Source organism: Heterodontus francisci, chromosome 4, assembly GCF_036365525.1.
Source record: "Heterodontus francisci isolate sHetFra1 chromosome 4, sHetFra1.hap1, whole genome shotgun sequence".
In the NCBI taxonomy this organism is placed as follows: domain Eukaryota; kingdom Metazoa; phylum Chordata; class Chondrichthyes; order Heterodontiformes; family Heterodontidae; genus Heterodontus; species Heterodontus francisci.
The window spans coordinates 51,470,998-51,484,701 of record NC_090374.1 but is presented as its reverse complement, the minus strand read 5'-3'; the positions used below and the strand labels follow the sequence as shown (position 1 = coordinate 51,484,701).

General features: G+C 37.8%; 1 protein-coding gene across 3 annotated transcripts in view; it reads right to left on the bottom strand.

Moving 5' to 3' along the window:
• Positions 1 to 4,027: 4,027 nt before the first annotated feature.
• Positions 4,028 to 13,704, bottom strand: part of LOC137369019 (ceramide transfer protein) — a 166,949-nt gene continuing 157,272 nt past the window's right edge. For 2 of the 3 annotated variants that reach the window (XM_068029505.1, XM_068029507.1), the window contains 4 exons: positions 12,235 to 12,363; positions 11,838 to 11,967; positions 7,489 to 7,625; positions 4,028 to 6,401 (listed from right to left, as the gene is read on the bottom strand). In XM_068029505.1, coding sequence (XP_067885606.1) covers positions 7,498 to 7,625; positions 11,838 to 11,967; positions 12,235 to 12,363 — 387 coding nt within the window. In that variant the 3' untranslated portion in view covers positions 4,028 to 6,401; positions 7,489 to 7,497. The remainder of the gene's footprint in view (positions 6,402 to 7,488; positions 7,626 to 11,837; positions 11,968 to 12,234; positions 12,364 to 13,704) is intronic. The other variant, XM_068029506.1, reaches the window with a different exon arrangement.

Below are 13,704 nucleotides of genomic sequence, written 5' to 3'. Positions count from 1 at the left end.
GGCAGTACTTCACTTAGCATTAAAACCACCTGTGCCAAATACAAGTTTCAAAATCTTTGTAGTTCTCTTCAATAACTTCCAACTGAGTTCACAATGAAAAATTGTGAGAAATAAAGGTCAACAATCCATCAACTTTTGCTTTGATGTCCATGCTCACATTGATAAAAGGTATTCTTCACAAATAAATCTAAAACATTGACTTGAGGTGGCTCACACACCTCATTGCCATCTTTAACCAGGAAGTTGCTAATTCATTTACAATGTGCATATGGATTTCTTTGAATGAGAAAGCCAACAGCTGCCTGTCCTAGCAGGGAACCCTACCAATGACAGCAGTCCAACAATTAACTCATGTCTGCTAGATTGCATTCTTTGACACCTGCCTGAAAAGAATCCCCTCAATGAAACACCCATCATCCAAGAATAGAGAGAACGCAGTTAGTAGAGTTTGAAGGACTGATGAGACAGACATAATAACTTTCCCAAGACTATTATAAAAGCAGAAATTGCTGAAAATACTCAGGTGGCTAGGCAGCATCTGTGGAGACAGAAACAAAATTAATGTTTCAGGTCAATGACCTTTCATCAGAAATTCTCCTAGGCAAAATCACTGGCTGACAGTTTTAAAATCTCAGGGCAGTAGCCTAAATATAATTTCACTCAAAATCTTAAGCTCTGAAATTGAAAGATATGAGGTTTATTAAAAGTTTCTGTATCAGGAACAATTATGGAGTCTCGATACAAAAAAGGATCTAAATACTCACCTTTGTGAGATATCACACACTTCAAATCTCTACACTTCTCACCAGTTTACTTTTTGCCATCTTCTTAAAAAAACCCGATTAGATCAAAATAATAAATGAAACAAATAGACTTTTAAATAAAAAAACAAGCTTTCACTTAAAATAAAAATGTTGCATTTCTCTGTACTGGTCAACTTTGAAAGAATTGTGCTGGCACTGGCAGAATGGGCCAAATGGCCTCTTTCTGTGTTGCATGATTTCAAGAATGTGTCAGGGGTACACCACTGCTGACACACTAAGTTTTTGCCCTGGCAAGTGAAAGACCAGAGGTTGGCTTTTTTGACAGAGGGAACATAAACCACGGATTAAATCTTTTTAACAACCTTTTTTGAATTTTCCCCAACAATCAGCCACAAAGTGCGGAGTTTGCAAGTTCTCCCTGTGACCGCGTGGGTTTCCTCCCACAGCCAAAGACTTGCAGGTTGATCGGTAAATTGGCCATTGTAAATTGCCCCTAGTGTAGGTAGATGGTAGAAGAATGGTGGGGATGTGGTAGGGAATATTAATATATGATTAGTATAAATGGGTGGTTGTTGGTCGGCACAGACTCGGTGGGCCGAAGGGCCTGTTTCAATGCTGTATCTATAAAATAAATAAAAAAATAAAGCACAAGTATCAGAAATTTTATTTAGAAAACAGACACAAGATTCACAGCCAAAACATCTAAAAAGGACTCATTCCAAAACCAAAGTTCTGTTCATAAATGCATTAAAATTATTGAAGTTATGTGGTAAAGTATTTAACCACTAATTTACTAAAAGCAGAGTTTAAAAAGTATTGATGGAAAAAATGCAAGAATATATTTCAGAATTCCAAAACATCACCTGTAATGGACTCGTAGTGAACTGATCAGCAGAGATACCATAGCCAATCAGCTTACATTTCATCAGATCTCACCATCGTTTCTCAGTTGACTGTTTAACCCTCCGAAGCCTACAGCAGAAATTAATGCACTGCAGGCTACAGAACCACCATTTTTCATTTTACTGAAATCTATTTATTGCTGTGTGTGTGTGTGTAATAGTCTTAACTGAAAATATTGACATCCTAACTAGGTTATGATAAAAAGATCAGAATAAATGAAAAGGATTACATTCATAAAAGAATAATTTAGAGACAGAAGATGCAAATTGAACACATATTTGTGACATGCACAATATTTCTAGTACTTCCAACAGATTTAACTATTAAACTTTGAGTACATTATGCTCTTTTTACTGGTTTTCTTTCTAGTCTCTCCCAAGCTACAGATTCTGCTTCTAGATCACTGTCATGAGGTATGCAAGAGCAACTTGGTGAAGGTAGCCCTGAAAAAAGCTACCTGCCCCTCACTCAGTATTTCCCTGCACAACTGTGCCAGAGAATACAGATCAGAGCAGAAGAGAAAAAAACAAACCTGGGCCCCTTAGCAACATGCTGCTACTACTGGTACCCGATCATACCATCTCACTAAACAGTTCTTACATTTACCGAGATGTTGTGGTCGGCGGCCAAGTGACAGGAGTACTGATGCAAATTGAGGAATACAGTGCATTTAAGTTATATTAAAAATGCAAGAATTTTACTGATTAACGTTTTCAAAGAACACACAAAATACTCAAGACCTTCTATAATGTTTTAATACTTTTCACTTTTTAAATACTGGATTTTAATTTGTGATAACATGGAGGAAATAAACTTTATAAACTGACCTTTTACACATTGCTGATTGGAAAAACTGTTTTACAGTCCAACATCAAAGACACATATTAACCAGTGTTTTGCTGTACACAAAGCTAAATCAGGATATAAAGCTTTCATAAAACAAATCTCTTACCACATTCTACATACTCAATATATTTTGAAATAAAAGTCCATATTTTAACCTGTAAATGACGTGTTTTTACATTCCAAAGACGTTTCAATACTTTACAATCGCCTCTTTTAGTGTAATCACTTTATACCAGAATAATTTCAAAATTACATCACATTTAGTGCAATTGCGACTAACAATATCAAGTTCTATACAAGTAAACTTCCCAATTTATTAAAAGTTATCTTAATTCAAACCAGTAACAGCTTTTTAACCTGGACCATTGCTAATGTTCCCATTGATAAGTTAGTCAGGTATATAACTGTTTTTCATTTGGGATATTCAATCAAAATTTACAGGGTTTTTTTTCACCAAATCCCCAATAAAAGCTATGCACAAACTTTGTAGATTGCCCAGTGCTGAATGCAAGGGTTAGGTAAACAGAAATTAACAGTTGCTGAAAAAAACAGCATTCTAAAACACCTGCTGCTGAAATCTATTGAATTTCATGTATATTTTGAATCCAGTATATGGGTCACTTATGCAATCTAGCATCAATTTCCATACTTCTAGTCCAAAGGCAAACTGCTTCCATGACTCCAAACTTGTTTATGCCCAGTTGAAAGGCATAACTACGGTGCAGGCCAGACGAAAATAATTTTCTCCACAAAGAAAGCTACGATCTAAATTAACACAACAGCTGGTGTTTAGAAGGATCAGTGCTAATTGTTCTTGCAAGACAAAGCAATTCCCCTGTACACTTGGATCAATTTTATATAACATTAATATTCCAGGTACTTATATTAAAACAAGCTTGAAAGCCAGATATTTTAAGATCTTAAACTGGGTGATGTGTGGCTTCTTTGTGTCAGTTTAGTGGCTAGTGGCATTGAGAAGTCGTGTTAGAACTGTCTCGTAGTGCCTGCTGTTCCTCACAAAAAAATGGTCAGAATGGAGACTGAATCTCCTATCAGCAGTGAGGAATTTATCTAACTAATCATACTAATTCTTGACCCAAAATAAGAGTTTAGAATAAGGCGCTATTGTGCTCTGATGTGTGGTCATTCCCCAAAACAAATATTCCCCATTGTTTGACACATAAAAATTCTAAAATATTACCAAGCAGCAGTTAACTTCCTAGAATTGCTATTACTATGCAGCATCAGACTTTAGATGCCAATATGTGAGATTCCAATACTAAGTCTCACTTGCTGCACCCCACCCAACACTCCTTTGTGAGGAACAGCAGGCACTACGAGAGTTCTAACACGACTTCTCAATGCCACTAGCCACTAAACTGACACAAAGAAGCCACACATCACCCAGTTTAAAATGTTAAACTATCTGGCTTTCAGGCCTGTTTTAATATAAGTACCTAGAATATTAATGTTATATAAAATTGATCCAAGTGTACAGGGGAATTGCTTTGTCTTGCAAGAACAATTAGCACCGATCCTTCTAAACACCGCACAGAAGCCAAAAAGATTAGGTTATACAAAATAGGAGGGACCAGAGTCTGCGAAATTGAACCGGTTAGCTATTTTGGTGGTGGGGGAGGGGGAGGGTGGAGCATTTTTGCTAAAGAAGAAATTTCCTGTATGTAATCAGACCTTCTGAATTATAATTGTTACTTAGGGAAGTGCAATGTGGAAATAAATTTCATCATATCCTCATCAAGCAACATATTTCTATCAACTAAAGTAGACTGGGAATGAACTGGAGTCCAAAAAGCATCCTCTATGATGGCTAACTTTCCCAAATTTCCTCAATGCCAAAGTGAATGCTATATCCCAATTTCTGTATCACACTGGTACACTAGCTATACATAACCAGTTATTTTGGTCTAATTGAAAGAAACCCCTTGCATTCAGTCAAGCAAAACTTTCTTCCTGTTGATTTATTTCTATTTACCACATTAATTTTAAATGCAGAAATGAATGATGTTAGCTGAAGCATGGAGCTGATCAGAAGATTTTTTAATCAACAGTTGGATTAATTTAGATATAGCCTGGAGGTTCAGGTATAATATAAATGTAAAGTGTTTAATTTAGAACACACTACATTTATATTATACCTGAACCTCCAGGCTATATCTAAATTAATCCTCACTACAGTACCCATACTTCACAAGGCTTCTATTAGAATGCATCAATACAATTTATTGATCATGTAACCATTCCTCAAATTTAGGCACTTTTACATTCGAAGCTGTTGTAATACATATAACACACTGAGCGATGTGGTATTGCGCTGCCAAAATAACATCTGCTGGTCACATTATTAATATTCTTTTGCCTATGTCATATTGGTTGTAATATCAGTTATTAACAATATTAAAGGATCTGTGGCAGCTCTAAACGTTATTCTAAAATAAAAATCAAATCTAGTTGTTGCAAATTAGGAGGGAAACATTATGCAATGTGCTCAACTTTTATGATGAAAGATTTCTGTAATGCAGCAATCCTGAAAACCAAGTGTAAATACTTTGGCTGCATCCAGTAACAGAGAGAGCATCAATACTGCCTTGAAATCAACAGGAAGAAAAAAAGATTTCATTGCACAGAATTTCATGGGAATTGAAGTTCTTCAAATGCATCCATTCCACATAGCAACGCATCCAGAGCATGTCAATTTATTCCTGAAATACAACTAACTAGTTCTGATCAGACATCAGGAACAGTACTTAATTTAATTCAGAACAGATTTTGCACAATTGCATTAATGAATTGGAAGGTGTGCACCTTTTAAAATAGTGCACGAATGATTTTTGCAATGGGCTTCACCTATCAGCTATACTTAGCCAGCGTACCTTATTCACAATGCACACCTCTTCCATCAATATTGCTTAAAACAGTCATTCATCTTTCTCCGATAAGTCTACACTGGTCATGACTAGAACACCAATCTATTTCAACATGAAAAATCCTTATTTGACATGTTTCAAGTAATCCTCTTTCCAGCCCATACCACCATCTTAAGATTTTAGAACTATCAAGTACAACACAAAATATATATGTAACAAATATACAAACTAAAAATGCAGTAGAAATATAGTTTGTAAACAAAACAGGAATAAAGCTTTTCAAGATCTCCATCAAAACTGTATGTTCTTCATAGGAGCTCATAAGAAAAAGGGCAAATGCCAGAGGTCAAAGGGCATAGACAGCCCTAACTAGTTTTACAAGAAATTAGTTCCAAGGTAAGCAAGGACACTGGTTTTAGAGCTGACCAGTAAAAGAATGTGATGAGTTCAGTGATTATAGAATGCTAATTAGCAAGACTCAAGTAAGACTTAAAGAAATTACACCCTACTGTAGACCCCAAAGATGGCTAACATTTGTGCAACTTAAGATCACAAATTAGGTTTTGTTTGTTGCAAAAATGTTGAAATTTTGGCCATGATTATGCAGGCCTACATTAACAAGCATGCTATCATTTTAACAATTAAAGCCATCAACCTATTGTTTTTGATCCAAAATGTGATTGTTGTTGTAAAAAAAAAGTGTTGCTGGGTCAAATTGTAAACAGCTGCATGAGCTCCACGTACAGATGAATTACACACTGACGCACTAAAATGGAACAGAGCACAGACAGTATTGAATGATCAGCCACAGATGCAAAATGACAGCCTACATCAGTTGGGTGCAGGCTGAGAACTGGGACTGGCCTTGCGAGAGGGAAGGACGTTGGAAATTCAATGTGCCAGCTCGGAGTCACTGTAATCCTTGAATGTAGGAGGACACCTTTTCTTCGATATGTTGATTGGAGAAAGCATGGTAGAAACAGCAGCAAATCCATGCTGAACACTAAAGACACAAGATGGTATACTCAACATTTTTAGGACTATTGCTTGAATATACTACTTGTATACTTCCTTAAACATAAAAATGTTTTCATGAGAAAAACAAACACTAATATAGGACATTCGTACTTCCAACATCCTAAAATCCATTACAAGATATTTCATTATAGAATATTCCTCTCATGAATCTTCTATAAAGCACCTTGGGACATCTTGTATGTTAAAGGGACCAAAATAAATGCATTTTGTTTTTTGTTGGACATAATGTTCTGAATTATTCATTCTTTGTGAGCAGAGCTATTGAAGCAATTCTGAGTCAATATTTAATTCTTCTTTTGGTGGAATATACCTATAGTAGCAGCAACCTCCTCCTGCTGTAGACTCATGACCTGAAAAACATCTAAACTGCTAAGAGTGAGTCCATAAATGAAGCAGTAAGGGTGCTGCTCCAAATGCAGACTGCCTCTAACTTACAGAATCCTGTGAGGGAGGGACCATTATGGTGCAAGACGAACATGAACCCTGCAGCCATAAGTCACTAAGTTTGTCCTTTGAGACCATTTTAAAGCAATTGTACCTCAGGAAATCACTGAGTAATAAGATTGAATTGCAATGATCTCAGGGAAACTGTACCCGACCTTCAAAAATGCATGCTATCGATCCCACAGTTGTTAGCCACAAATTCTGCCTCCTACTACAAGGTGTAAACATTTAAGCTGTGGGGTCTGTAACTTGTCTAGTGGCAACAAAACTACACTGCAAACAGGAAACCAGAGTCCTAAGAGAAGATGTGATAAAATTTTATTGCCTTCTTCTTCCCTGAAGTGTCCCCACACCCATGGTACTGTTCACAATTTGGACAGCAAGCAACTGACTTCAAGGACTATATTAATTTCAATAAGGGCAGTTTGTGTAATCATGGAGATTCTAACTCAAATATTCCAAACAACTAATATCCTCTTCAAATTTGATTAAGCATTAGAGGTTGCCAAAATATTGAACTGTTTGCTCTCGGGCACTTTCTCTAAATACTGGGCTTAAACTGTTTAATGACAATTCAATAGAAATAACTAATTGATGTTATATCATACCTCTAAATACTAGAAGAGAATATCTTTGCCTGCAGTTTTCTCCTGCACATATGATGTAAAACGCTTGAGGAATTTGGGATATTCACGTTTTGCAACTGCTCGAAGTACTGATGCTGGTGCCCATCCTCCAGGATTTACTAAAAACAAAGAAACAATATTATGAACACTTCTGGGCCAAATTGAATCTTTTAAAAATACAAAGGCCAAAATGATTCAATCTCCAACATTCCAATAACAGGAGTTCATTTTACAAGTCCAAGATGTTTCTGGATTAAAAACTGCTGCAGGATGTACATATAAATAAGCTTCCTCTATACTAATGCCCAGGCCAAATCTAACATTTCGAAACATACTATTTAAAATGTTATCTACAAAATTGTATTACAGCTTCATATACACAAACCTCAAGCAAAATTCACATATAAAACGCTGGTTAGGCCACAGTTGGAGTATTGCGTACAGTTCTGGTCACCACATTACAGGCAGGACATAATTGCTCTGGAGAGAGTACAGAGGTGACTTACAAGAATGTTGCCAGGGCTTGAAAATGGCAGCTACGAGGAAAGATTGGTTTGGCTAGAGGTGTTTTCCTTCGAACAGAGGAGGCTGAGGGGTGACTTAATTAGAGTTATAGAGAGAGAGATAAAGCACTGAAACAGGCCCTTGAGGTGTACAAAATTATGAGGGGCCCAGAGTGAGTCGACAGGAAGGACCTGTTTCCCCTAGCAGAGAGGTCAATTACCAGGGGGCACAGATTTAAGGTGATTGGTAGAAGGATTAGAGGGGACATGAGGAAAAGCTCATGTGGTGGGCGTCTGGAATTCACTGCCAGGAACGGTGGTGGAGGCAGAAACCCTCAACTCTTTTAAAAAGGTACCTGGACATGCACCCGAAGTGCTGAAACCTGCAATGCTATGGATCCGGTGCTGGAAGGTGGGATTAGATTGGGCGGCTAGTTTTCTCAGTGCGCAGGCATGATGTGTTGAATGGCCTCCTTCTGTGCCATAATTTATCTATGGTTAACTTGAATTAAGCAACTTTGAATTATGTTAGATTGAAATCATACAAAAACTCTTTTTGAAAATAAATTGCTTAATTTGAGGCCCAATTCAAGTTTCCATTCAAATGAGTCCGGACCAATCACATGTTTTTAAAATTTATCCTGGTATAAGTTGGCCAGAGCAGCTAATCTTCTTGGACTTCTTTTAAATTATTCTTCCAATGGTATGTGGGTGTGACTGACAAGGGCAGCATTTGTTGTCCATCCCTAATTGCCCTTGACAACTGAGTGACTTGCTAGGTCATTTCAGAGGGCAGTTAAGAGTCAGCCACATTGCTGTGGGTCTGGAATCGCATGTAGGCCAGACCAGGTAAGGACAGCAGATTTCCTTCCCTAAAGGACATTAGTGAACCAGATGGGCTTTTATGACAATCGATAGTTTCATGGCACCATTACTGAGACTAGCTTTTGATTACAGATTTTTTATTAATTAATTGAAATTCCACCAATTCTGCCATGGTGGGATTTCAACCCCTGTCCCCAAGGCCTGGGCCTCTTGATTACTAGTTCAATGACATTACCACTATGTTACCATGTCCCCTAAAAAGGTTGTGCGCAATCTCATCTTGCTCATAAAGGTTAAAGACTTCAAAGAATTTGGAAGCAACCTGTTTCTGCAACGTGACTTGTGCTGCTGCACGCCCACCACACAGGGGGAAGCAAACAATATTCCCATTGGAAGTGTCAAAATAGGCGGCCACAATAAAATTTCTAGAAATTTTTACTTTGTTATAAGGCCAACAGCATCTTTAATGCAAATGAAACTGGTCTTTTCACAAGCTGCAGCCGAGCAAAATACTAGCTTTCTATGAAAAGTTCTTAGATGGGAATAAAGCTAAGCATCATATTACAGTCCCAGACTGGGTTAGAATACCCCAGGGCCAAAAATAAGACTTGCCCTTGCATGCTTAGGCTTTTAAAACAACTTTTGCAAGGCAAGCTGCTAAAAGTGCAAGCTAATAGTGTCACAGCAAGGGAAACAAAGTCATCTGAGACCTGAATGAACAGTATATCTCCTTAACCAATCAAACTGAAGAATTGAGAAGGAAGTATAAATTAAAGTGGGTGAATTCAATGCCAGGTACAGAAAGAGAAAGAAAGACTGGATGGAGAGAGAGAGAGAAAGAGAGAGAGAGAGAGAGAGAGAGAGAGAAAGGAAAAGTAAAAAAAAATTAAAATTGGCATTTTTAAAATCTCCAACGATTAATACCTGGATGAATGAGACTTCACACTAGTCAGTCTCTGAGAGGTTGATTGGCAGTAATTAACATTTATCAAACAGATACTTATGCTTATAATGACAAGACTTTAACATTCTGTGGCAAGTTTAGTTCATATGTATCGCACAAATATGTAACTTCATGCCATTCTCCTTGCATGTCAATGGCAAGGCAGGCAGCAAAATGCCATTTTCACAAAGCTAACTGAAGCGGTGAAACACTGACAGCAACTTTTTGTATACTGGCATTTAACAGTAAATCTATTTCTCATCTCTCCTTGCTGTACCGTTTACATACAAATAAGGGAAGTGCCATTAGCCTTCCCATTATTCTGGGAGCAAATTCTGCCCCTCATGTTTTTGTGGCATTGTAGCGCTGCATCCTACAGATGATTAGTGCTCCTTGAGGTGTGGTTGTCCCACTTTGACCAAAGCATGGCACTGCAAGGCACAATTGATAACTCAAAGGCTCATGTGAAAACACTGCAGCTATCAGCAGAATTGATTCCTAATTGATTTTTAGCACTCTAAATTGATTGTGACAGCAGAGGAAGCACCCAACAGTCAAGGATCCCCATTCGTGCCCAGCAGTGAACCTCTGAGCACACAAGTTCTCTGTTGCTAGGGCAGATCCCTCCAGGTTCAGGAATTGTACCTTTGGTTAGAAAATTGCAAATTGTCACTCCATTGTTTAAGAAGGGAGAGACCAGGTAACTACAGACCCATACTACAATCTACAAACTAATTTTTTTTATATAAAGAGTTCACTAGTATGTTGGATAGGAGAATGTTTACGAACGCTGTGCAGAGCACATGAAATTGGAGGTGAGCTTGTGATATGGGTTGGTAATTGGTTGGGAGGCAAGAGACACAGTAGGGATAAAGGATTTGTTCTGAGCGCTGGGATGCGACAAGTAGTGTTCCCTAGGAATCTGTACTGATGTTTCAGTTTTTCACCACATAATGACTTGACAGAACTAAAAGTTACATTCAAGTTTGTAGATGACACTAAGTTAGGAGACACAGTAAGCTGCGTAGATGGGAGCAGGGAGTTACAAACGGATAATGACACGTTAAGTGAGTGGGGAAAAAAATGTATGGAGAGCAACGCGGCAAGTGTGAAATCAATTACTTTGGATCAAAGAAAGACAAGTCACTATTTTCTAAAAAGACTTGCCGCTGTAGAGCAGCTAAAGGGACTTAGGTATTCATTAACACACATCACTAAAAACAGGTACAAAAAAATCAAAAAGGCTAATGAAATGTTGGCCTTTATCTTCAGAAAACTGGAATACAAAAAGTGTGATGGATCAGCTGTACTAAGGCTTCCTTACAACTCATCTGAAGTAGTTTGTGCAATCCTGGGCCTCGCACTTCAGAAAGACATGTTGGCCTTGGCAGGGTGAGCAGCTACATTGCAGATTCACCAGAATGATACTAGAGCTTAAAGAGTTCAATTATGAGGATAGGTTTCATAAACATTTGGCTTCTATTCCCAGAAATTAGAAAGTTGAGGGGGTTATCTAATTTAGGAATCTACAATGATGAAGCAATTCAATAGAGTAGACACAGAGAAGTTCTTTGCTCTGGTGGGGGAAACCAGAACAAAGGGCATAATATTAAAATTAAAGCTAGGCCATTTAGGAGTGAAATCAGGAGGATTTTTTACAAGGGTAGTGGAAATCTGATACTCTTCAAAAATTCTGCGCAAGCTGGATCATTTAAAATTTATGGGATTTATGTTGGATATGGGTATCGAGGGATATGGGACAAAGGCAGGTAAATGGAGCTGAGGTAAAGAGCAGCCATGATCTAACAGAATGGCAGAAGGCTCAAGGGCTGAGTTGCCAAATCCTGTTCATATGTTGCTTCACTGAGCCACACATCGCCTGGATTTGAGGATACTCCCAGACTCCAAGGTGCTGTTAGCCACCCACGAAGAGGCACTCAAGAGTGGCCTTTTTGAGAAATTCCCATCCAACTTCACCATATCCTGGAGTAGGAACAGACACCTCCTTGCAACAGTACACTTGATTATAAACTCAGCAGAATGTGATGTCTGAAACTTACCATTGGCTACGTATGTGATCTTGCATAGGATGTTATCTCTGCTGATTGCCTGGTTCCCTTCTGGAGGGCTTACTAGTGTCTGGCAGATCATAGCAATGTTTATTTTGGCACGCACACATCTGTTATTCTGCTGTTAAATAGGCGGAGAAACATGACTATTTTGAACTTGCACAGCAATAAGTTAGCACAAAAGACACAAGATCAAGTTCTTCTGCAATTACTTCAGTGAATAAACTTTACATAATAGCTTGAACAAATTCCAATATTTATCAATTTTAACAAAATTGTGCAATGCCAAGCTTCTCTATGTGCTTAGTTAAGCCATCAGTTCTGTTACCTACAAGTAGCCCAGCATATTTTGCTGTTAAAATTTTTTAAAATGAAAATAGACACTTACAGGAGCACTGACATGCTCCACAGAAAAATTGCAGACAAGCCATGTATCTGGATCATTTTCATTTGTAGCTGGAACTTTTCGAATTGCAGACAAGTAAAGTACATCTCTCTGAGAAGCTGGCCAAACTCTCTGGAAAACAGAAAAAAAAAGTCTGGCTAAGCAACAGCAAGCTGTCAAGTCAAAAACAATCTCTTTGCTACATGTCCTCAACATAATGGAACGGACAGGAATTCTGCAATAATCTCACATTTGAAATCACTTGAATGAAAATGAACACTTGCTGACTTTTCTGATCTCCTCACTGAATATGACCCATTATTCATGCTTCTAATCAGAGGGGATTGCTACCCTAAGGACACCATTGTTCAATCTAATTCTGATATCTCAATGTTAGAGCTCTATTGTTAATACCAATAGTATGGTTGCTAGTCTCTGCTTAATTGTTCACACATTTGCTCACAGTGAAAAGTTTGCATCATCTGAAATCTTAACACCAAACATTTCTTAAATAGTTAGTTCCACAAGTGTAGAAGAAATGCAAATCTATCTCACCTAGTCTAGCATATGGATTGCTTTGGCTAATCCATTCTTCAAAAGACAGAATTAGAGAAGAAAGGCAATAAGGAGGATGGCAAATCCCCAAAGCATTAAGTTTATATTTTCTTTCCACTAATGGATGATTTGGGCATTTGCCCTGTTTGTCAAAGATGTTCACTCGCTCAAATTCTTTATCACACAAATCAGTGTGTACCTTGAAGGTCACAGACCTACCATGAAGAAAAAAGCTAACTCAATTTAGAGGTCAGCACATTCAGTAGATTCAAAGATAAACCTAAACATATTCGTAAAATTCCTTTATCGCCATGTGATGGTATAATTTTCTGAAGTCAGTTGTCTGGTGCAATGCAGGTTGCATTTCTGAGACTGTTAGCATTATGGCCCATTGTTGAAGTAGAGTAAGCTTTACTTTGTATTTGGTCATGACTGATGTCACCATAAGGTGATAAGTAGAAAAAAAAATCTTACTCCCAGCACTGACCATCACTGCAGTGAACACAAAAAAAATGTTGTAAAAACCCATCTGGTTCACATGTCGTATTGGGAAGGAAATCTGCCATGCTTACCTCGTCTGGCCTACTTGTGACTCCAGACCCACTTCAATGTGGTTGACTCTGAAATGCTGTCTGAAATGGCCTAGCAAGCCACTCAGTTCAAGTGCAATTAGGGATGGGCAATAAATGCTGGCCTAGCCAGCAATGTGCATATCCCATGAACGAACAAAAGAAGTTAAAATTTAAGATAGCAATATTATTCAGCAGATTCTCCCAATAAAAGAATGTGCTAAACTACAAGCGTATATATTGTTGGTTGCAATATCAAATGTGTTTAATGTGCATCTTTGCATATATGACCTCTGTTGATACATACAGACAGCTATATATAAATGTATGCTCTGATTTTGGAAACTAC